Raw genomic sequence first — 22986 nt, 5'->3', positions numbered from 1 at the left:
GAGATTTCATTTGGAGCCATATCTGATCCTGTGGGCGCTCTCCAATGAAATCTGACATCAGCCGGCTGTAATTTCTGTCCCGCCATTGGTCAAAGTGACAATCCGCTTGATTTAGCCGCTCACGGAAACATCAAACAGGTTTGATAATGATCGGCGCGTCCCGGCTGAGAGCGGGAGGACGGAGCAGTAATGAAAACAGAGGCGCGTCAGCCTTCAATCATCCTCGTATATCTGCTGGCCGACGGACGGGCTGCTTCCCATCGCGGCGCGGCGGCAGAGCGTTTCTTCTGAGGTTCACCTCCTCTTTACCCTGTTTACCCCTACAGCGACTGCCGGGCTGAAACACACCAGATGGCTGTAGATTTCAAGACATATTACTCAAAGTTATCCATGTGAACTGTGTCCGATCGTTAAAGGGCAGACGGGCAAAAGAATCGTCTCGACTTCCACATCAAACAGCACCAGCTACACCGGGGCCGGCACGACGACCTCTGACCCCACTGCAACCCGCAGATGAACTCTGAACCGGGAGCGGCTTCCAGCGTGCGACCAGCTGAGCCCACACACAGCGAGCACGCCGCCATTTGAAGGTCTACCGCGTCAGTATCCGGCTGTGGAGGTGGGAAGTGCCAGGACAACACGCGGCATTTAAAATAGAAATTTCAGCTACAGGAGGTTCATATATCCCAGTCTTCACCTGGAGGTAGTCATAGAGACAGCGAGCGGGCTTTTGTTTGAGGTGCAGGATGACAAGCCATGAGGAAGAGGTGATAAATCACAGGCAGGATGCACGAGCGCTTACCTTCCATGGGCGTGTTCGGGTCCGGTCTGTTTGCGAAAACCACGTCCACGTAGTCTAACTGCAGTCGCTCTAAAGAGGCCTTTAAACCTGAGAGCAAGAACCACAAAAACTGAGCAAACAAGTCTGAAAACGGACTTCAGTTTCCTTAGGCAGCACATTGTCACCATGTCAGGAGGACTCATTCAGTGGTGTTACTTTTTAAAACTTTTTTAAGATTCTCTTTATCTGTAAAAAAAATCAATAATTAATGTATCCATCAACTCTACTTATTGATCATATTTTACAGACTTTCAGAGGCACTTTTGGTTGCTACTAATATTAAAAAGTGACTTGAATGTAAAAAATATCTAAGAAATACCATCTGTGACCACTAGATGTCACTGTGTGACAGCAGAATGCTGCCACAGCACCACAGAAAAGCAATATTTAACTGATAATTAAAACAAAACTACTTTAGATTAAACTAAATGAATTAAGAAATGTGTGTGTTCTAATGCTACAACAGATATTCTGCGTCTGCTGTTCGGCTAACATGTGAATACTGATAAGTGAAAAACCCTGCGAACATGAGCTGGATAAATCGATAAAGAAGACGTATGGATTTGAATGAACTCCACTCGGAAGTTAGACTTTCTAACAAATGATATTTTCAAGTTCCCATCTGGCCCGATTCCACCCGATACCGACTCTGATAACCTCCAGAGACGAAGGACGCCAATTAAAAAACGCAGCTTTGATTTCCTTTGACCCCCAGCAGCTAATTATGAAGCATCTTGTTGCTTTGTTGTCAGTGTCAGTTCGATACCGCTTTGGCAACTTACACTGAGTTGCTGTATAATAATGACAAGTTTAAAACTAAGGGGAACTTAGTGGAACTTTTAACTGTACTTAAATTGCAGTGGTGTAATATTGAGTTTTTTGTAATTGGTTTTTCCACTTCTGATTAGCCAAACGTTTCTCGGTGACTCCAATAACCTCCAGATGGAGAGAGTAAATTAATAAAATGCAGCTTTGATTTCCTGTGACCCAGAGCAGCTAATTAAAAAGCATTTTTTATTGTCATACCGTCTACTTTTAATCCAGTTACACACGTCGCTGCAGCTCACCTTCTATAATGTGTTTTCGGGATAAACCTCTTTCAGTCTCCGCTCTGCAGAGGAAAAAAAAAGAGAGGGAAAGAAATATGACCTTATATTACCAACAATTATTTCTAAGTATGAGCAGAATTGCCCTTCGACAGAAACAAGAGCTGACAGCAGATCCGTTCGGATGACATATGATCCCATTAAAAAGGAGCATCGGCATCAAACGAGTGGAGAAAAATTACACAGCAGGATAGTTTTCCATTTGGACACACGAGCTGATTCAGAGAGGCCGAAACTTACTTTCCACCCCAAAAGATCTTGGTTGTTATCACCAGACTGGAACGTCTGAAAATGGAAAGTGAAAGCACATCTGTTAGAAAAGCTGCCAAACAAACAAGGTGAAGTACAACAGGAAATAAATAAATTAAAAGTGATCAGTGGAGTCCAGCCGGTGCACCGGCCTCATCACTGTATCGGATTACATGTATGAGAGCTGTGATGGTAAGATGGGACTCCTCCTCGTCCTCGGGGGAAACAAACTGTACGTCTCCGTCTCATTCAGTCTAAGATACGTTCCACGATGCCAAAGCGAGTCGGGGAGGTGAATGAGCTGTAAGCGTATAGCTCCATCTGATAAAAACTGCAGCCATACAAACGTCGGTCCCGCCGCCAACAAAGTAGAAGGCGAGGCACTAGAAGTCCATCCATTATTCAGCGTCTTTGAGGAGGGACAGCGGAGTGTGTGGGCCCGGCATTAATCTTTCATCCCCCAACCTCACCGTTCCAGTTCACAAAACGCAGCCTCCTCGGTACGAGATCGCACCAGATTAGACAGGCTGCCGGGCTGGGACGGAAATTAAAAGACACCCAACTCAATCAAAGTGTGTCTCATACCTCCATCCTTTCTTCTTTATGATGTTTCCGAGCACCACCTCTGCCCTGCGAAGCAGACGGAGAGAAACGCATGATTAAATGAAGGCGGTCCCGGAGCGATAAGAGTGTTTACAGCTGGAGGATCGGATTTGGAATGAGAAGGGCCGTCCGTCTCTGGCTGCATGCGGACTGTATAATGCATAAGGAAGCTTTTACGGGGACGCGCACCTGTTTGGGACTGGCGGGTGTGAAGTGGCTGCCGGGTCCGAGCCGGCAGGGCTCGGTCTGCCTGTCATTGGCAGCCGCGGGGGCGCTAATGACTGACATTACGTCCAACACGGGGCTCATTAGGGCCGAGCACCGACCTGTCAGTAGGACGTCTCTCCGGTCCTCTCACCCTGACAAATAATGAGACACGTCCTTCTGGCAGTTTCCCACAAGATGCATTCAGGCACAAAATAAAAAGCAACTGTGGAGAGTTTTGGCTGCAGCCTGGGATCCTCCAGAAATGCAGCCAGCTGCTGTAATTGAAACCATTTGTCAAAATAAATAACATTTTGTAGTTAAGCCTGAAAAGGACGCTGAGAAACTGCACTGACCGTGATTCACCTCACCTGTAACAGAACCCATTACAGCTTCCGACCGTGTGTGTGTGTGTGTGCTTCACACACCGAGCACAGCGGTCGTCTGACATGTGGTAATCACACCGAGGTGCAGCGCCGGGCAAATTATTAGGTGCTTGAACTACTAACCGACAGCGGGACGGAGGCGTCGGGCTGCTGCCAGATTCTCTCTGCAGCCGGTTAAAGCTGTGAAGAAATGTCTTCCAGGCCTGAAGGCTCCCTCCGGAGGGAGGAGGCCTGAACGCACAGACTCACCGGTCGACCTCTAGCTCTGCTTCTCACAGTGACGAGGGGGCATTACTGTTCATTACTTCATTAAAACAAGCATTTTAGGAACTGGGAACACTGTAGGTGTACTGGAGACACAGTAACATGATGAGGAGATAAAAGTTTTAGTACGACCTCTTATGCTGCATTCACACCGGACGCGTCGCAAGCGTCGTGAGCGGCGCTTTTCTATGCAAAGTCTATGGTGGACGAGCGCCGTGGAGCGGCGGGCGGCGGGGCGGCGCATCAGGACCGTCATGAGCGTCGCTTTTCCAGCGTTTCGAGCGTCGACGCCCACGACGCTCATCCCCGGCGTCAGGAGCGTCGTGAGCGTCGCTTTTTGAGAGTTGGGAAAACTGAACTTTCGACGCGCTGCCGCTGAGCGTCAACCAATCAGAGACGATCCCTCCGGTACTACGTCACTACGAGTGGTCCGAGCACCGATGCGGGCCGGCCAGTGTTGCTAACTTGATGACTTTCTCGCTAAATCTGGCGACTTTCCAAAGCCTCTTGGCGACGTTTTTTTGTCAAAAGCAACTAGCGACAAATCTAGCAACTTTCTCCGGTGCTCTGGAGACGTGACAGGACGTCTCGTTGCTGTCGTCCATGAGCAGCGGGTGCTGCGTGAGCCCCTCCCCCGTCCCAAAGCGCTCACAAGCGGTCAGTCTGCGGTCAGCAGCGCTCCCCGCTGCAGTCAGAGCAGAGAGGAGCAGAGCAGCCAATAGCGACTTTTCCGACAACGACGCGGCCTAGCTTTATTTAACAAATAAAGCCGAGCCGCTCTCCTGATGCGATCCGCCATAGCTGGAAACAGAAATCAGCCTCCAGCGCGCCAATTAACTGACGTGCATCAAGAGCGTCGCGAGCGTCGCGAGCTTTGTGACCACCCGGTGTCAAGCGTCGTGTTTAAAGCGTCACAAGCGTCAGCTTCGAGGCGTCGCAAGCGTCGACGACGCCCGCGACGCTTTCGGTGTGAACGTAGCATAACACATTTTTGAGGCATTCTGGTGAGTTTTGGGCTACATTCTGGGCTACAGTGAGTTTGCAGTGTTATATTTAGTCTCTCTCCTGTTTGTGATCTCTCTCTCTCTTCCTGCATGACGTTCAGCAGTAAATCTACTTTTCTTTCTTTTCAACCTCAACGAGAACAGAAGAGTATCTACCTCTCAACCTGATTCTGCACATTTATTTCTGTTTAAAAAGGAGTTTTTTTCTTCGATCACTCCGGATGAACAATCCTGTACTTTACACAAACAGAATCGGATCAATTTTCTGATCCGTCTTAGAAAAGGTCATTCATGCTTTCATGTCTTCCGGACTGGATCAATGGAGTTTAAAATAAATAACAGTTTAAATTCAGGTACTCAGTTTGTTTTCTTCCCTTTCTTAATTCGCTGTGTTCGTTTTGTTTGCTGCTTATCTAAAACAAACATGATTAAATATTTATGGCCCTTGTCTTCTGTCCTGTTGATTCAAGCAGCAGCTCTGGCGACAGTCGGTGGTTTCAGACCCCGCCGAGTGGACCCACATCTTTTTTTAACGCGTGCCGACTGAGCGCGCTCCTCTGGGAGTGATAACATGCATGTTTGTGTGCATTAGCGCCAGCATATAGCGCTCTCTGCGGCTGCAGCCCGTCTGAAGGGTGAATAATTACATTGAGCAAACATAAGGTGCGGTGCGCCTGGAGCAGGTTGACTTTCCTTCATCCTTTCATTAATTAAGTCTTCATTCCAGCGGCGAATCGACGCCGCCTTAAAGAGGAAGCCACTTTATGTTGCTGCATTATTCATGGCTTTATAATGTTTGACTACTTTGGGATTTCTTAGTAATTATGAAACAGATCGTTTCAACTAGTTTTCCATATTCTCATGAGTTTACCAAGAGCCCTGTCATACACTCCAACACCATGTGTGTTTGCTGATAACAGGATAATCAGAACATGTTTACACAATTAGAAATATTTATTTTTATTTCGCAGGAACAGCCGGCTGCTCGCTGGGATGCAGGCGCCAGTCGAGCGGACCGATCAGTGTTTAAATACTCACATGTGTTTGGATGTTTTGTTCTGAGGCTGTTTTCATGGGCCCGAGCCACAGCAAACTGTTTGCAAACCTTGTTTATTCGCCGGCGCTCGCGACAGACAGTGAGGCTCACGGCCGCCACCAGCGGCCTCCTCCTCCTCCTCCTCTTCCTCCGAGCAGGACTGATTAAAGAGCCGGGAGCTCCGGCGCGCGACCCCACATGAAAGCTTTTGTGTGCAAACTGTGCAATTTGTTGGTGCGTGTGTCACATAAGCTCCTGGCGGCTGCTCCGCAGTGGAAGCTGTCGGGATTAACACCTGAGCGGCGCATGCGGCGCCATGTGACGCACGTGGAGGAGCCTCCTTCCTGCTAAACGCCGATCAAACACAGGGCAGGCTGACGCCTGTGTGCGTCGATCGTTATTTCTCTCCGTCCGACGTGAACCGAGACAAACGCAAAGTTGAAAACTCCCCCGGAAGAATAAAACACACGCCGGCCATGTGCATCAGACAACAGCTGCTCCGGCTTCAGAGAAATTAGGACAACTGCTGTGACCTACTGCTTCCTTCTCCTCGTTTCTGTTCTCATTTGATTGTCCCCTACGAGATGCAGGGATCTTGAAGCGTCTCCTAAACATAATGTAAAAACTCCACTGTTCTTGGAAGGATTTAAACAAAAAAAAAAAAAAAAAAATAGACTCATTGCTGTTAATCAGAGATACTGTCTGCAGAGGATAATCCTGTAGATTATTACAAACCATCCAAGTTACTACAAAGCCAGATTAATCCAGACTGGAATGTAAACCATCACTACATGCAGTAATAAAGCCACACAGGGCTGCTGTGGGGTTAAAATACCCACGCTGCCTCACCCGTGTAAATTTAGACCCTGAAACATCCCCGGCTTCAGAAATGTGACCGTGGCATGATGATGCTGATGAAAGGGATGGCAGGGAGTTCAGGTCCGCATTCACGAGGAGAAAGTCATTAATCTCCCGCGCCTGTTCCCGGTTCTTCCTCGTGTCTTCCTAGAAACAAATTCACAGGAAACCTGTGAACGTGACGAGTGGCTTCGCCGAGATAAGCGCTGACTGGAGCCAATTCTCCGGATGGATGCTTTCAAATCATTGTTGAAGAGGATGAGGGAGCGAGAGCGGATAATTACAAGTGCCAGTCAAATCTCGACTGTTTAATTTATGTTTGTTTCATGTATTAATTTGATAAAAACTGCTCGTCGTCGCTCAGAACATACCTGCTGCTATTGTCGTCGTGAATTTTTCATCTATTCAGTGAAGCTTCACAGGATATTGAGGCCATGTTTCATTTACACTGCGACTCCTTTTTTCAAACAGCAACTTGTCTAATCATGCTTTTGCTTTTGAAAACGTTCGGAAAATGTGCATTTAAAGAGCTGCGCTCAGCAAAAATCTGTGAAAAGCAAAATCCAGCAGAGTTAGTGAGAGTTTGAACATTGATTAGTGTATCAAAGCACAAACCAATACGGCTGATGACTGGTTAGAACTGCTGGAGTAATTACACACAACTTCACAAGTCCCCAAAGCTTTTCCTGTATTTAAATGAAACTATCTGAAACCTGTCAGAGAGATACAGACCTCTGCAAGCAATAATCAGGTTTACAGCGATGGGAAACGCTGCAAATGAAACTTACAACAGCAGACGTCTGGATCTATTTCCTAAACTATTAGAGGAATATGAAACGAGCTTATTACTTGCTGAACTCTGCTGGTGTCCATTAAAGCTGATTGGGAGAGTGATGGATGAGGTGAAGCAGGCTTACTATATGAACAATTATAGACTCAATCAGTGCTTGATTAAAGCAGGTTAAGGCAATATTTTGAGCAATTAATACTGAGGATTTAATGGATTTAATAACGCAGGCAAAAAGGCCCTGAACCCAGAATCACTCACAAGATGCTGCACAGTTTAAATGCAGAGAACAAATACAAGGATGTAGATGTGTCAAAAAAAGGATTCTTCATAATCAACACGTGAAGTTTCATTGGATTTAACGTTTCCTCTGTGCTCTCTGGGATTCTGACTGTGGAGTTTCTGCTTCATCCTTTTCTCTGATGTTTTCTTCTCACCAGTGCAGCAGAAAGCTTGAACCATGATGTCTGGAAGTTAAACATTTAACCTGTCGCCAAAGCTTCAACGCATGAAATTTGTGGGTTTTTCGACCATATTTCACCTAAAAACTGCCATGATGTTGTTATTAATGGGAACTCTATCAATGAAACTGTGTACTCCAAACCTAAAGCAGCTCAATACATTTTCTAGAGGATAGTTGACGTATCATGGATCAGTATCGTAGATCAACTCAGCACAATAACAGTTTCTCTTTACCGGGGATTAAGTGTGGACGCAGTGACGGAGCACTTATTCTCTGTCTGATGCCTAAAAGACGTGACTTTGCATCTCTGCGGCTCAGACTAACACCTGGCGTCAACAGTCAGGACGTAATCTCTGCTCGTAGCGGATCCCTGATCGGCGGCCCGGTGATGTTTGCTGTTGTTGTTCACGGATAAGTGACCTGCGGCTCTGGATAAACTCACTTCCCAGCAGCGTAGACCTCCGCTGTGTCAAACAGATTGATGCCATTTTCATAGGCCAGAGTCATCAGCTGCTCCGCCATCTGTTGAGAAAGCAGGGGGGGGGAGGAACAGAGAGGGATCGGCAAAGGGTGAGACCACTGACGTGGGGTGTTAGCACTTTTCAATTATTAAAACCGCCTTCAAAAGGACGGAGGAAGAAGGCTGCGGTGGCTTTAACCTTTATTCCCTGGCTGCTGACTCTCTCTGCCAGCTTGGTCTGACTACAGGTAAAAATAGGCTTGTTGAGCAACTCAGGATCTGAGAGATCATGTGGAGGGTTTCCATTCCTCCGCTCTGAGTGATGGAAGATGACAAAATCCATCTGCCCTCACCTCATCCGTTATCTGTCCGCCGAACGTCACCCACGTGCCTGCGGAGGACGACAGGAAGGCGGCGTCAGAGTTACAGTCCACAAACACTAATTCAAAAGTGAGTTCTGCAATCAGAGTTTAGTGAAATGCTGAAATGTTAACAACAGGATTGAGACAGCAGCTCTGCAACTCTACGACTGTTTGCGGCTACAACTAAAACACAAGCTCAATTCAAATTTAGTAACTGCTGTTTTCGGTTTCCAGGTTATAGACAGCAAAATTTAAACCGCTTCAGACCTCAAAGTTCTATTCAAAGTTTTCAGTCTCTATGAAAGTTGCCATAAAATTTGCCATAATTCTACCATTCATTTGAAAATAAAAAAATTATCTGAAATATTATTACAGGAAATCTCCTTTTGCTAAAACTCTCTGCTTCATGTTGGTTTCATTCACACGCCGGAGGCGTTCAGGTACCGGGTCGTCGCTTTGACTCCTGCGCACAATGATGAAAGTTATGATGGAAGAACTGTATGAAAACTTTAATCAGTTTTAGGTTTGAGTCTTTTAAGAAAACAGAAGTGTAGAGCAAAGCCTCAGCCAAAACACTGCTGCGAGTGAAGTGAAGCTAATATATTCTGTAAGTTTTGATAGACTTGAATACATTATAAGACACTGCCTGCAGTTCTCACGTGGTGCAAACAAAGCAAGACGAGAGAAAAGTTTACAGTCAAGTCCAGATTTCTTCATCCTCATCCTAACAATTGAAACATGAGAGGAAGATGTAAACATTACACAGTGGACAAAAGATGTGATGCATATGTGGCAACATATCTTCAGTTGAGCTAAATGCAACACAATGCATGCTGGATTAGTGCGTCGGCTTATAGTCGCTTAGAACAGTCTCAAACTGCATGATGGTATCAGATGGTCCAGTTTCCTCCATTGTGCAGGAATACAGGCCTCCTGAAGCTTGTTGTTTCAGATGTTTTGCTGATTCCAAGCTCTTTGGAAGGTTCACGTGTCAACTGAACGGCATTATGCTGTTTCAGAGAAGTTCAGTCTGCTTGTTCAAACTGCACTTAATAATTTATCACCACTAATACCAGAAATGTACCAGGGTTTGTTTTAATGGGACCAAGCTTAAAGGGTTACAAACAATGTGTTTAAATTTGAAAAACTGAATCCTAAAATCTGCCCTCGTGCTAATATTTTAATATTTTAGTCATGCTGTCAATACTAAAGTTAAGAAAGCGACAGTGAAACATTGTGGTAGAATTCTAGAGCAACATTCTCCACCCCTGCCTGCTTGAAATCATGTCTCCACACTCTGTAATAACACACTTTCTCCCTGTTCTTAGAGAAGGAAGGTGACATGTTCCCCCTCACAAATCTGTCATACAAAGACTTCTGAGTGTGGCAAACTTCTCACTTTCTCTGCTGATCTTACCTAATCCGAGGCAGGACACCCGCAGGCCCGACTTCCCGAGGTTTCTGTCAAAACAGAAATGAAATGCATTAACGTGACTGCAGCACTGAGGTGGCACTGGTTTGTTTCTGCTGTGATCTGCAACGTTATCCATCATATTCGACAATGACTGATTAGGAAGTCTGATAAATCTTGTGTTTTCCAGCTACGAGTAACGGCACTTTGTGTGGATTGAAATGCGCGAGGAAGGACTTCGACACGTGAGCCGACAATACGGATACGTGTGTCTGCGGCAAAATGCCGCAGGGAAAATCCCAGACAGGAAGTGGGTCTTAAGCAGGCCCGCCATGACATCCAGGGAAATGTTCTCGCAGCACACCAGGATCCTTCAGCTGCTATCTGACGGAAATCCCCCCCACAGCGACGTGGAAGCTTGACTACTCGCTCCTAAAGCTGGCGTTTCTGAGCCTATCACGGTCCAGACAGACCCTCCGCTGACAATCGCAGCTTCGGTCGGCTCTTTGATTTCTGCGTAAGCTTTCAAAAAAGTTTCGGGGTGCCTGTGGTTCCTCGCTGGAACGCCACATTGTGGCGGATTTGTCGGGAGCGCCGAAATGCCTAATCTGTTTGAAATTGTCTCAGGAGGGGCTCTGATCTGCGGGAAACCTCGAGATGTTATTAGTTTCACTCCTTCAGATCTGAGGAGTGATTAAGCGAGCCATACGAAGCACGCTACTTGTGGTCAAGCTCCTTCACGAGATAAGCCGGCAGTGTAAAAAACATAAAAGGAGCGCGGCGCCGGAGATGATGTAACATGTGCAGGAGTCAAAGTGAGCATGTGGGAGGATATCTAATATATTTTATAAGACCAGCTGTATAGAACAGGATGGGAGTGAGGGGGAGACAGAGGTGTGTGCATGCCTGCAGATGTGTGTGTTATATGACTGCATGTGTGAGTGAGTGAGTGAGTGAGTGTAGTGTGTGTGTGTGTGTGTGTGTGGGTGTTTTGTGAAGCTATGATAAGATTGTTGAATTGCCGCAGTGACTAACAAAACACTTCCTTCAATGTGGCCTGAACAGAAAGTCCAAAAACACAGGCTGAAGCCTTTCAAACGGCCACACTGTAAAAACCCTCTGAAGTCGACAAAACACTAAAATACACCAACCTATCAAAGACTTCAAGTGTGGCACTTCCTATTTTGGAGGAGTTAATCCAGTAAACTGCTCCAAAAACCATGCAATGCTTTCAAATTGCTCATTAAATTAAAAATTTACATTGAATAAAGACAGAATGACTGACGCACATGCTTTAAATTTATATCAGCCAGTCGACTATGATACCTTAACCAACTCAGAGTTAAAGCAGGGTACCTGGAGAAAACACACACACACACACACACACACACACACACACACACACACACACACACACACACACACACACACACTCATGCCACCATGGAGCAGCTGAACAAGTCATCCAAATGACCATCCCTCGACACAAGCAGCATCCATCCTGTTATTTAACAAAACTATCTACTCAGCAGGAAGTTACTACACACAGCCACTCGCTTCATAAAGGTCAATTAACATGAATGCATCGATCACGCATCAAAATTAGAGTGAGTGTTTCCAAAGTGGCAGGTGGAGCATGTCTTCCTTAAAGCTCAGATCTGGGTTCTGTTTGCTGCTGAAGTGTCTGCGCTCGTCGTGTTCTGATCCACTGAGCCCCTTCAGGCCTTCTAAATAAAGTTTGTAGGTATCTTGGAGTCTGGCAGGGGATTTAAAAAGATCCCTAAATAATTTGGAATATTTTATGTGAGGAAAATTATGTGGAGATGCGACAGACACCGACTGTCTTCTCCCTCGACCGACTGTCTCAGAAAATTTAGCCAAAGAACAGACGAGCAGATTCACACAACAGTCTCCAGAAAACAAAGTTTTATCCAAGATTCTGCAAATAGTTGTGAGGACAGACAGACAGAGAGCACACAAAGCTGACCTGGATGGAGCTGCATGATGAAAGCAAGAGGAGAGAGAACATGCAGGACTGGAATCTGGGCCTGGGGGAGTTTCCATGTTCTCCCTGTGGAAAGTGTTCCTCTCACGGTTCAAAACTAACTTCAGAGTCTTGTGATTGGTTTTCTCTCTTTGTTTCCTCGGATGTTTTCTGGAAACTACCACACTTTACCCTGCCTTTAAAATGTGTGGTCTTAAGTCGTACAATAAGAAGGACTGACAGACGGACAGGCTCGCAGTACTGCTGATACGAACAATCAGTGGAAATGCAGATGAACTTAAAGGTCCAAACAATAGTTTGTGCATTCCCAATGAGGGAGAAAATGGCGGTACATCCACATGCTTCCACACTAACCTTCTACCCAGCACATGTACGTATGTAAATTCACCACAAAAAAAAAAAAAAAAAATGGCACACCAAAATCTTATGCAAGTGACAGAAACTGTCACAGAAACTGCGAGAGTCTTAAGATCATCGACCGAACCACCACAGAGAGGTACTGAAGAACTAAGGAGAAAATAAGATTGAGAATCCAATCTACTGCTGTTGAAAAGCTACCAGCAGATTTAGAGCAGGCAGAACAGGAACAAAAACCTTTACACATTCCGAAGGTGAAGGATTTCTGCATGAAAAGCAGCAGACTGATAGATAATCACCCAGAAGCTTCTGCATCAAAGTATCTCTGCTAAAAGGGGCAGAAACATTAGCTGTTGATGTGCGGAGAGTCATCTACGGATATTCTAGGCTGATTTTTTCTTTCTTTTTTGCAGAAAATCAGTTTTTCCCATAGAAGCGTTGAAGGACATCGTCTTTACAGGCACAGTTTAACAGAAGGTCAAACGTTCACTCGTCTGAAAAGCCAACATTTTTTTCATCACTGTATGAAAAAGCACTATGTGACTCATGAAAGGTTTGACACTGAAAAACATATTCAGTGTTTATTTTCCAGTACATCATCTTGTGTTGAACAGATTCCCTCATTAAAAAGATTTTCGTTCCTCAGTCGGTGAGGTCCGTAAACATGTCACACTTTGAGTCTGAGGGTCACGTGACGCCCTGTGTGTGTGGAGACAGAGTAAGAGTGGAGGGACAGCATGTCCTGATACTGTTCAGTCCCCTCTGGCGGCCCACTGGAGCCGATCGGCGATTAACTGCATCTTAATTGCATGAGTGCAATACCTCCCTGAGGGTGCTGCAGCACTGCATGGCAGTGATCACCACGCCCAAAAGCGGCTTACTGACCGAATTTATCAGTGGAGCATGTTTGCTGGAGTATGTTTAATGATGTACCGAGATTTCTTTTTTTGTCCAGTGAAAGAAAAATCTTGCTCTGTGCAGATTTTGCCCGGCTGCAGTTTTCTTTAAATAGGCTGTAAACGCTGCAGCTTGTTTCAAAAACACTGAGTGTTTATTCATCAGAGTCTCTCTCAAGGATTGCACTATCTACAGTTGGTTAAACACCTTATGTGCTTAAACAAATCTGTGTTATTTAATGTTTACAGTTTTTTTCTTCTTTTAACCAGGCAAAACATTCAAAGAAGTCTCTTACTCACAGCAACAGCCTGTCAAAAGCCCCAACATCATTTGGAGGAGAGAGGAGGAGATACAGTTCACAGCGTGTCAGAAGAATTAAAAAATTAAATGCATATTAAAGCTGCACGCTTCCGCAGCTGCACCACTTTCATCGGCTTGCGTTAAAGCTTGTCAAAAAGGTAGGTGGAAGGTGCAACTGCTGCATAAACATGGAAACTGCACATGTGGTACCTGAGCATTCAAACACTTCCACACACCTAAAAATAAGCGGCAGGAGATCAGAGCGGGCCGTTATGCCCTTGCCATTGTTCTCATAGCAAAGCTGTCCCTTTGTCAGCACATTGTTCTTGTCAATATTTTACCGGACCGGCCTTGAATGCAGCTCTGTGCGTTGTTGCCACGACCCTCCGCCGGGGCCCGTAAGCAGACCTGAGGTCAGGTTCCCGCTGAGTCTCAGCACACATGAACTGGGACTCAACCCCCCCCCTGAATAATGAAGGAGACGGATACAGTACAGGACAGTAACATCACCGCAGGCAGGAGGACAAAGCCAGGAGGACACAGTGACCACCGTCCAGATCTCCCTCACATGAGCGCTCAGTTCCGAAGGGTTTTGTTTGCTGGAGAGGAGCCTGTTTGAGGTTTGTTTACTCACAGGCAGTTTAACGCTTTGAATCGTTCCCACCACAATCAGTTTACAGGGTTTCTTTCCATCAAGATGAACTTTAAGCCAAGAGCCGTTCGGGAGTCCCCCTGGTGTTCTGAGCACTCAAGAGTCTCTTCCAGTCATTTATTATTGATGATTTAATTACCTGATCGGCAGCATGACAGCTGTCCTAAAGGTAAAACCAGAGCGACACACGGCCGCTCCATGAAAGCACTCTGACCGCCAGTGTTTGTCTTCTAGATAAACTACGACAAAAAATTGTTCTTTGGCAGATTGTTTTCTTTGTTGTAACAAAGTTTCTTGGCAATAAATACAAAAAAGCGGAAAGTGTGTTTATATTCTTGTGAAACGGCGTCACGTGCGTTTGTGGGATGAGCAGCAGAGCTGAGTGTGTTTTTAAAAATTTCCAAAAAAGGTTGTGGCAATGCCAAAGACTGGTATTGAGCTTCTGGTGCCTCTGTGTCTGGACAATCCAGTATCTGACTGACAGTAGGGAAACTGCGCTTACTTTACTTATTATTGGAGCTAACATCTTTCCACTGTATTAACTGAAGATAACTAAACATTCCCCATCAATCAAGACATTAACATATCAGCATCCATGACTGACACACGGGACAGGTTTCCATGTTGTACAGGAACGTGGATCAGCTGACAGAGCGCCTGGAGACACTGAGCAGGACACACAATCCTCAGGCTGCCCGGTCATTTCTGACAGCGTCTCATCAGACTGCAGCTCCGAAGCCTCTCAACCTTCCCTGTGTTATCTGCCAACCAAACAAGCCGTGAGCAGTGAGACCAATAAGTCCTGTAAGCTGAGAGCCAAAGCCCCCACAGATCAGGTTCGGCGCAGGAACATCCTCTGACGCCCCGCTGGCTTGGTTTGTGCTTCCTGCCTTCCTTCCTCTGACCGCTGCTGACAGAAAGCACGACCCGGCTGTCTGCCCAGCAATAATGAGGCTTTTGTCAGAGTGTCTCAGGTGTTTACACCTGCTCATTTGTCCCACACTCAGCGCCTTGACCACAAAAGCAAACACTGACTTCCTGTCGGAGATAAACCGGTCCTTGAAATGTATCATTGTTCACACACAGCTTCCACACAATTCCCTTGTCCAAAAACAATCACAATCCAATTACACACAAGTAGAAATGGCACTATAACGGATTTACCACAACAGGCTCACCAAATGACATCCCAGACAGCAATTTCACGAATCCTGAGCTGGTTGTCAAATGCCTGAACTAGTCCGGACCACCTGGGAGCGAACAGGAAATTCATCTCAGTCCACAACAGAGTCATTAAATATCAGTATCTAACACATCCACCATGTTAATGTTCTTAATTATTCAGCTTCATATCATCCAGATTAATCTGATCGGTACATTATCAACGCCGCCTGAGGAGAATCTTGAATCTTATTGAGAACAATAATAACCTGAAGTCGAGGCTTGGGGGAGTTTGTGTGTCTTCCCTGTGCGTTTGAGGGTTTTTTTCCCCTCTGTGGAAAACATAATTAAGGGAAATTGTTGACTCCAAATTGTACATAGGTGTGAGTCTGAGTGCATTTTTTGTCCATTTCTGTAATTTACAAAATGTAGTACAGATGATGGGTAAATGAATCACCCACCATCATCAGCATACAACTAATATTTACACAGGTCCACACACTCAACTACATGATTCATCTTGAGATTTTTGCAAGAACATACAGTGTAATTACATGAACAGTTGTCTGATGCTGTTTGAAAGACCATCTAGCTTTTTACGAAGGATTCTCCAGCTTCTAATGTCACCATTTAAACATAATCTCACCCAACAGTCATCTTCATATTCCTGAAATTAAACTGCACAGATAATATTTTTCCTAAGTTGAATATCCAAGGAGGCATGAATATAAATTAGTTGAATGAAATGACAAAAACTACAGACTCAAAGGCTGACGATTAACATTTTCACTCTACAGTTCAAATCTGAAGCAGAAACCTCCACGAGAGATAATCTCAGTCGGCTTCTGCGCCCGTTAAGTCATGATTCATACAAAGCATCAAACATTTATGATGTCAAATCTACTGCAAATGTGTAGTTAAGAGGGAATCTAATTAGAGCAGCTCTCCATCCATTATTCCCTGACTGAAGCTTTAAGCGAAGCCGGAGCGTGCTGAATAGACCCGGCGAGTCGGACGTGCTGGGAAGAGGGGAGAAGTCAGCGGACGGGACAGGGCGATGAATGAAGAAACAAGGTCACCGGGCTGCAGACGGGAATGTGTTGAGAGATATGTTCACTGAGCAGAACTATTAATACAGCCTCAGCTGGGGCTTTAACTTCACAGAAACACACCGGGCGAGTGAGGGCTGCGAGCTCGTGTTGGCTGCAGGTGGCCTCAGACGACACTCAGGTTAATGCAGCACCTGCTCGGCGCAGAGGGAACGGCGAGCCGGCCGACGATACGCAGGTGGAGAGCAGGAATTAGAAAGCTGCTAACGCATTTCACCGTGATCAAGTGTGGTTAAAAGGAATGAGTCATCCCAAAGACAAACTTTTCTAAATTCTTTTCACTGAGCTCTGTCCTTCAAGCTCTTCTTTTTACAGAGAAAAGGCAGAGACTCAGAGACGTGTTTGTGTTGATGTGTGCTGAGCATTAAAAACAGGAGAAAAAAAGTCAACGGGTGAAACTGAATTCAAAGTTCAAGCTATTTTATATCTTTTGTGTCCGCTCAACATGTACCGATCAGCTTGTTAGCTGGAAAAAAAACGAAATTTGGCCAGGATGCCTGTTAATGGTATGACTTTTTAATTTTCATTTTTGAAAAGAAACCCTGATAAAGATAAAAACAAGTAGGGAGAAACTATTTAATGAACGGCGGGGTTTAAAAAACACATTGGAATTAACCTTCATCCAACAGCGAGCTCCACTGTTTAATCAAGGTCTCCTGCTCACAGCCCGCTGATGAAGAGTTTGCTCTGTTTGCTCAGCTGCTGGATCATGAACTTCAGTCAACATTGCTGGGCGCGATGGACTTAAAAGGTGTTTCTAATCCTGCAGCTTCAGCCTGACAGGTATTGCTGCTATCTGCGTCTTTCAGGAAATGAGTGACCAGTCGTTCCATTGACTGCTTATTCCACGTTATCGTCTTCATCTCTCAGAATCTTCAGCTTCTCTCCATCCCCTTATCTTCCTTTCTCACTGGACTTCAGCGGCTCATCTCGTCTGGCAGCTTCCATCTTCAGCTTCCTGTTTCTATCATCTCTCCTCCATCAAACCAAACCTTCCCGTCTTCAGCTCTACTTTTTCATCAAACCGTGAGCCGTTCCTCTACCAATACTGTCCTGAACGGATCTCTCGTTTGAGATCAGGGAGGATTTAGTGAGTCGTCAGCATCATCATTATTATTGTTATTTCCTATGACAGCTGCTATAAGCTGACAACTGTTTCCAACACAGCAGCATTAGCAACACAGTGGATAATATATCACCGGCAGTATGGAAATATTTATCCCAGAGCAATGCAGCTAAGCCAGAGCAATCACACACAAAGCTTGAGCTGAGAAGAATCTCGTAGCCCGGTGAAGATTTTAAGTGAAGATTTTAAAGCTTTAGGATCTGCGGTATGACCTGCAGACACAGCCTCACCGGAGCCGTACGACAACATATGTGAGAACATCTGAGATGATTTAGAAGAAGAAGAGGTCCCTGGTAGTTTCACTCCAGATATCTGCAGCTCTGATGTTTGCCTCGGGTCACTGCTGAGCTTCATGCTGGACTGATTCTGATGCCTTTTGGTTAAATCCAGCTGTGTTTCATAAAACAGAGGACGTGAAAGAGAAACATCGATGAGATGATGAACCATGTGGGGATACACATAGAGCATGACTATAATATAAAACAGCTTCACACGTCAATATAGCAGTAAAATGTATGTACGTATCTGATTGGAAGAGTATCAGGATCCGCTGACACTCAAATCCACAACTGCTGACTCGCTAGAGTTGGTCAAATTCAGTACTAGACTAGACGAGACAAAGCGAGCCAGAGAGCAGTGTGTTCTCAGTTCAGCTTCACTCTAAACTGAGAAGCGCTGCGACGTGTTCAGGAAGGCGAAGTGCTGCAGCGGCAGCAGGCGAGGCTGCGGCTGCGGCGCGGCTTTCACGCCGAGCTGCTGGTTCCGATGACGAGCGCCGCGTGAATCGTTTGCAGCTACATATTTCATTAAAGTTCTGCAGTTACACAAGCTTTTGTTGAGTGCTGAGGAAATTAACTTTGCATCCCGAGGAAGCTTCTGGACATTTCTTCTCTGGCTGTGCCTTTCTTTCACGACCATTAAGCAGCGTGCGCGCTCTCACACACCGCATCCCGCTTTTCGCTCGCAGTGTCATATTTGGCAGCTGCCTGAGAAGACGTCAAATGTTATTTCATTTAGATAACTGTACACATACAACAGCCAGATCCACAGGGCCGCTGGCTCTGAAGCACTTCAAGACAGCTGTCAATGGCAGTTTATTTTTTTTTATTTATTTATTTTTTTTTCAACTTGGGCATAAACAGATTGTCAGCTCAGAGGGTTTTCCTTAGGCTGAATTTGTTTTTCTTCAAACTCGGGCATTTTCAGCGGCTCTTGTCTGGGGATAAATCTGTCAGCGCCTGCAGGGATGGAAAATCTTCCGCTATACGGCGAAGAGGAACGAGTGATAAACTTACACGAAACCTGTGGGGGATTCTCATACAGTATCTTTAATGTCATACAGAGCGGTGCTCTAATACTGCGCCGTTCTTTAAATCATAGCCAAAGGAAGCAGCGGCTACGAGAGTTAACAGCTCCTGCAGACAGGATCTTTACTTGAAAGGAAAAGGGAGGTAGATGCATTTAAAAGGAGCAAACATTGTGATGGAGACTCCTTTATGTCTAGACTGAATGGGTTTACTTTGACTTACTGTCTGTGGAATTGTTGAAAACGTAGGAATGACTAAGTAATTCCGCTCATTTATTCAAGATAACCTTCAATTTGCGGATGCAATTTAACATTCTGTCTTTTTGCGACCGAGAACCTCATATTATAAATATGTGGTCACAAAGCTATTTCTCTCTACTTTCTGATCATTTTAAAACTTTCTAGATCCTGTTTGTCAAACACAATTTACTTCAGATGCCACATACAACTTAAAAATACAGACACTTTCAGTGTTTAAATTTCACTAGACAATGCATTTAAGGTGCATTTTAAGGATCAGACTCTATTTCCTTTCAGTCAAACAACTTTGGATTTCCTTAAGAAGCGTGATCTCAGAGTGTGGTAGTGTTTCTCCTCACTCGTTTCACATAATACACAATTTCTGCTGCCTTTCTCGTGGCTGTTTTCACGAACGCACTACTGATGTTGGGTTTTGATACTAAAGTTATTTAGGAAGCAATAAAGTAGCGAGGATTCACACTGCTGCACTGAATTTCTCCGTTTATTTGGCGATAGAAACTTTTGGCGAGAAAGACCCTGAAACCGAAATGAGACTTTTTTCACCACAAACTGAGGATTATATTACCCCAAAATCTCTGTCATGAAAAACCATGGGATTATGCTTCACCCTCCCTCAACACCCACATTATTTACCACTGAACAGCACCACAGGCTGCACAAGCTCTGAAAAATCTGCTGCTGCTATCAAAGAGAAATACCTTGTCTGGGCGATAGGTGGCAGTGTTTCTAATGCGCTCTTCAGGTGTTACTTTCCCAGAAGAAGTCAGCAACAGAGAAAGCCAGACCGCACTCACAATATTAGCTCAGTAACTAAACTTTAAAAGAATATTTTCCCGATGGAGATCAATCAAACTATTATCTACTAAAAAAATGTTCTCAATATTTATGCGTACATTTTTTTTTTTTTTTTAACACCCTTTTCAAACACTAAAGTCACCATTTGAAGTGCACAATATGAAAGCTGTGCTTCGGGATGGATTTTACATTTTCACTTCAGCAAAGTTTAGCGTTAACTCAAACTGTTTGTACGGAAGCTGCAGAAATAGCAGAGAACGGTGTAGTTTTCATGTTTGGCCACTGGCGGGTGCTGTTTGTTCTAGAATAGAATAGAACACAAAATCTGTTTTCCCCGTTGCCATGGAAATGGAGTCGAGGAGTTTTCAAAACCTTTTCCATAAAGTTGCATTTTCGGTGACTTGGAGCTCTGCAGTGGAGTAAACAGACGCCAAAAAACAACAAAAGTTTTCCATTTTCACTTATAAACATTGTGCAAAACCCGACATAAACATTAAATGTGCAATAATGTTGCAATTTCACTTGTTGGACTGCAAGAAGATTAGCAGCAGTATCTGCTGCAGCTCATGGGGATACAGATAAACTCAATGCGATTTGTGATAAATGAACACTTCAGGATGACTTGTTAATATTTTCCATGAACACTACCTTTTTTCTCCCATTGGACCTGATTTGAAACAGATGCAACAGTTTTTTTTTTTTTGTTTAATATCACTTGAATGTTTGCGCTTCCCACCAACAGTGCTTCAGAGGCGTAGTAGTTGTGAATTTTGTTGTTTTCAGTCATTCTCACCACCTTGTGCCACCAGGTAAAATAAGAACAGTTGTCAACACAGTCGACTGCAGTTTCGCTCCATCACATACAGAGCATCAATGCTTTGCGGCTGAGACATACAGTACATCCACTGCAAACCATGATATCATGATCATGATAGATTTACAGTACACTCTGCTGCCCTCAAGGCCGACACAATCCTGGCAGTCTGAACGGGCCCGTAAGTCACGGGGGGAAACCCTGAACTGCCTGCAGTCGGTCCACCATCAGTGTACTAACAAGCTCGGAAGAAGCAAAGAAAGAAGGAGAATCGACTGGGTGGCGCCGTGTCACTTCAGAGCAAACTGGTGCCATCTGCCCGATTAAAAAAAAAAAAAATGGTGAGGTTAAATATTCATAATACACACGACTAAGCATGATGCCGTGTAAGCTAAAGCCCGAGCCTCCTGAGGCTGCAGAATAGCCTCGCATTTGTGCTGCGCTTCTCCTTCAATCACTGCCTTCCGCATTATGTAACGCGCAGTTCAAATGCCTCTCATGCAGAACGCAAGGCCAAACACAAATCGCAGCGTTGATTCAGGGTTCTTTTAGAAATCCAGACCCATCACCTCACCTCGGAGTGGCAGCGCTCGGCAACCTTGCAAGGAACATGTGAACACACTGTACAAACACAATACCTCCGCGCCGCGCTACATCCACCCTCACAGTCGAACGTGATCATTCAGGAAGGAAGATACAATCCAGTGCAAACTGTTGGATGAAATCCCTGCAAAAACACACACATACAGTATGAAACACAAGCTGCTCCACTATAATGCAGATATTGAACACTTGCCTCTTCTTGGCGGTGCGCGTCGGAATTAATAAATCCGAGCTATTTCCAGAGCATTTAAGAAAATGACACGCAGTGTGCTGACACACACACACACACACGCACGCACACACACACACACACACACGGAGGCTCTAATTAAACTCTATCAGTGAGGCAAAGAAGGAACAGCTGTCTTCATTTTCTCCTTCAACATAGCACTAGTGTGTCTCTCACATGAAGACACACTTATAGACACATAAGCAAAATATTCCACAACATCCACCCCCCATACACCCCCACCACCAGCCTCCTCTCTTATACATGAACACAGACAAAACCTCCGTCCCACCGTTTGGTTTCTCCTCGAACACTCAGAGCAACCAGAAGGCCGCCGTTCTGGCTCTCACTGAACAGGGACCCGGAGTGGCTGCTGTGACCTGGAATCTGCACTCAGGATGAGCCTCAGTATTTACGTTACAGTGGCCAAAAGTGTGCGGCCGTATGCGTGTTCTGCTCGAAGTACCAGCGTCTATTTCTGATTCATGCTGGAAGGGGGAGTGCAGGCAGCGGGGAGCTGGCTCCCTGACGAACGGAGCCCTCACAAGGCAGGAAAACGTCCCAGCATGCACCCACACTCACGACGCCCTAAATCTCGCACCCACAGCTTTTGTCACCCGAGTGAGAGCGATGCACGGCTTCGTGTAAGAAAATATTGGAAAAGCGAGAGGCTTGGCTTCTTCGTAACTCTCAGAAATTCCCCGAGCAGTGACCACAGTCAGTAAAAGCCTAATGTGGAGCAATATTTAAAACTCATTTTCAAATCTCTGACACTCTCCACACACATCTCCTCTCTTTGTTTTCTCCTGCCATCTGTTACTTAAAGTTAACTTCAAGGTACGCCAAGCAAAGGCGACTCTGGGGGGACGGGCTCCTTCGTACACGGTGTCAGCGGTTATGATACGTTACAACTTCACACAGCACAATGGTGGGATTTAAATGCCATCCGCTTACACAACACAGCCAGCAGCTATTTACTGTGGCGGTGATTCACTGTCAACCTCACCACCAAAAGTGGACCCCAGGAGACGTGAGGAATCCTACTGACAGTCTGGGCCGGGGCCAGTTACTTGTAGATTTACACCAGGGGACGAGGTGAGTCAGCTCCGATTTACATGGCCTCTGCAGTAAACGACACCGACTGCAACACACACCCAGGGTTTTGTAGCTGATGCCGACCGCGGCAAAGAACAATACTGCGCTTTGAGAATTTATAAATATAACTCCCCGAAGCGCAATTGTTAGCCACAGCACTTTGAGGTGAATTCCTCCAGTTTCTGTGCACAAAGCAGAAAAAAAAGGAGAAAATCAAATGAAAAGTTGCAGTCCAGCTGAAA

At 45.3% G+C, this 22986-nt stretch overlaps 1 protein-coding gene across 4 annotated transcripts in view; it reads right to left on the bottom strand.

Moving 5' to 3' along the window:
- The window catches only part of kcnab2a (potassium voltage-gated channel subfamily A regulatory beta subunit 2a), a 90756-nt gene that overhangs the window by 11278 nt on the left and 56492 nt on the right, over positions 1-22986 (bottom strand). For all 4 annotated transcript variants that reach the window (XM_030090675.1, XM_030090676.1, XM_030090677.1 and 1 more), the window contains 7 exons: positions 10041-10084; positions 8615-8652; positions 8244-8323; positions 2782-2826; positions 2188-2232; positions 1909-1952; positions 803-889 (listed from right to left, as the gene is read on the bottom strand). In XM_030090675.1, the coding sequence (XP_029946535.1) occupies positions 803-889; positions 1909-1952; positions 2188-2232; positions 2782-2826; positions 8244-8323; positions 8615-8652; positions 10041-10084 (383 nt within the window). The remainder of the gene's footprint in view (positions 1-802; positions 890-1908; positions 1953-2187; positions 2233-2781; positions 2827-8243; positions 8324-8614; positions 8653-10040; positions 10085-22986) is intronic.

The sequence above is a fragment of the Salarias fasciatus genome, chromosome 5 (genome assembly GCF_902148845.1).
Source record: "Salarias fasciatus chromosome 5, fSalaFa1.1, whole genome shotgun sequence".
In the NCBI taxonomy this organism is placed as follows: domain Eukaryota; kingdom Metazoa; phylum Chordata; class Actinopteri; order Blenniiformes; family Blenniidae; genus Salarias; species Salarias fasciatus.
The sequence above is the reverse complement of the archived record's forward strand: the minus strand, read 5'-3'. Positions and strand labels throughout refer to the sequence as shown.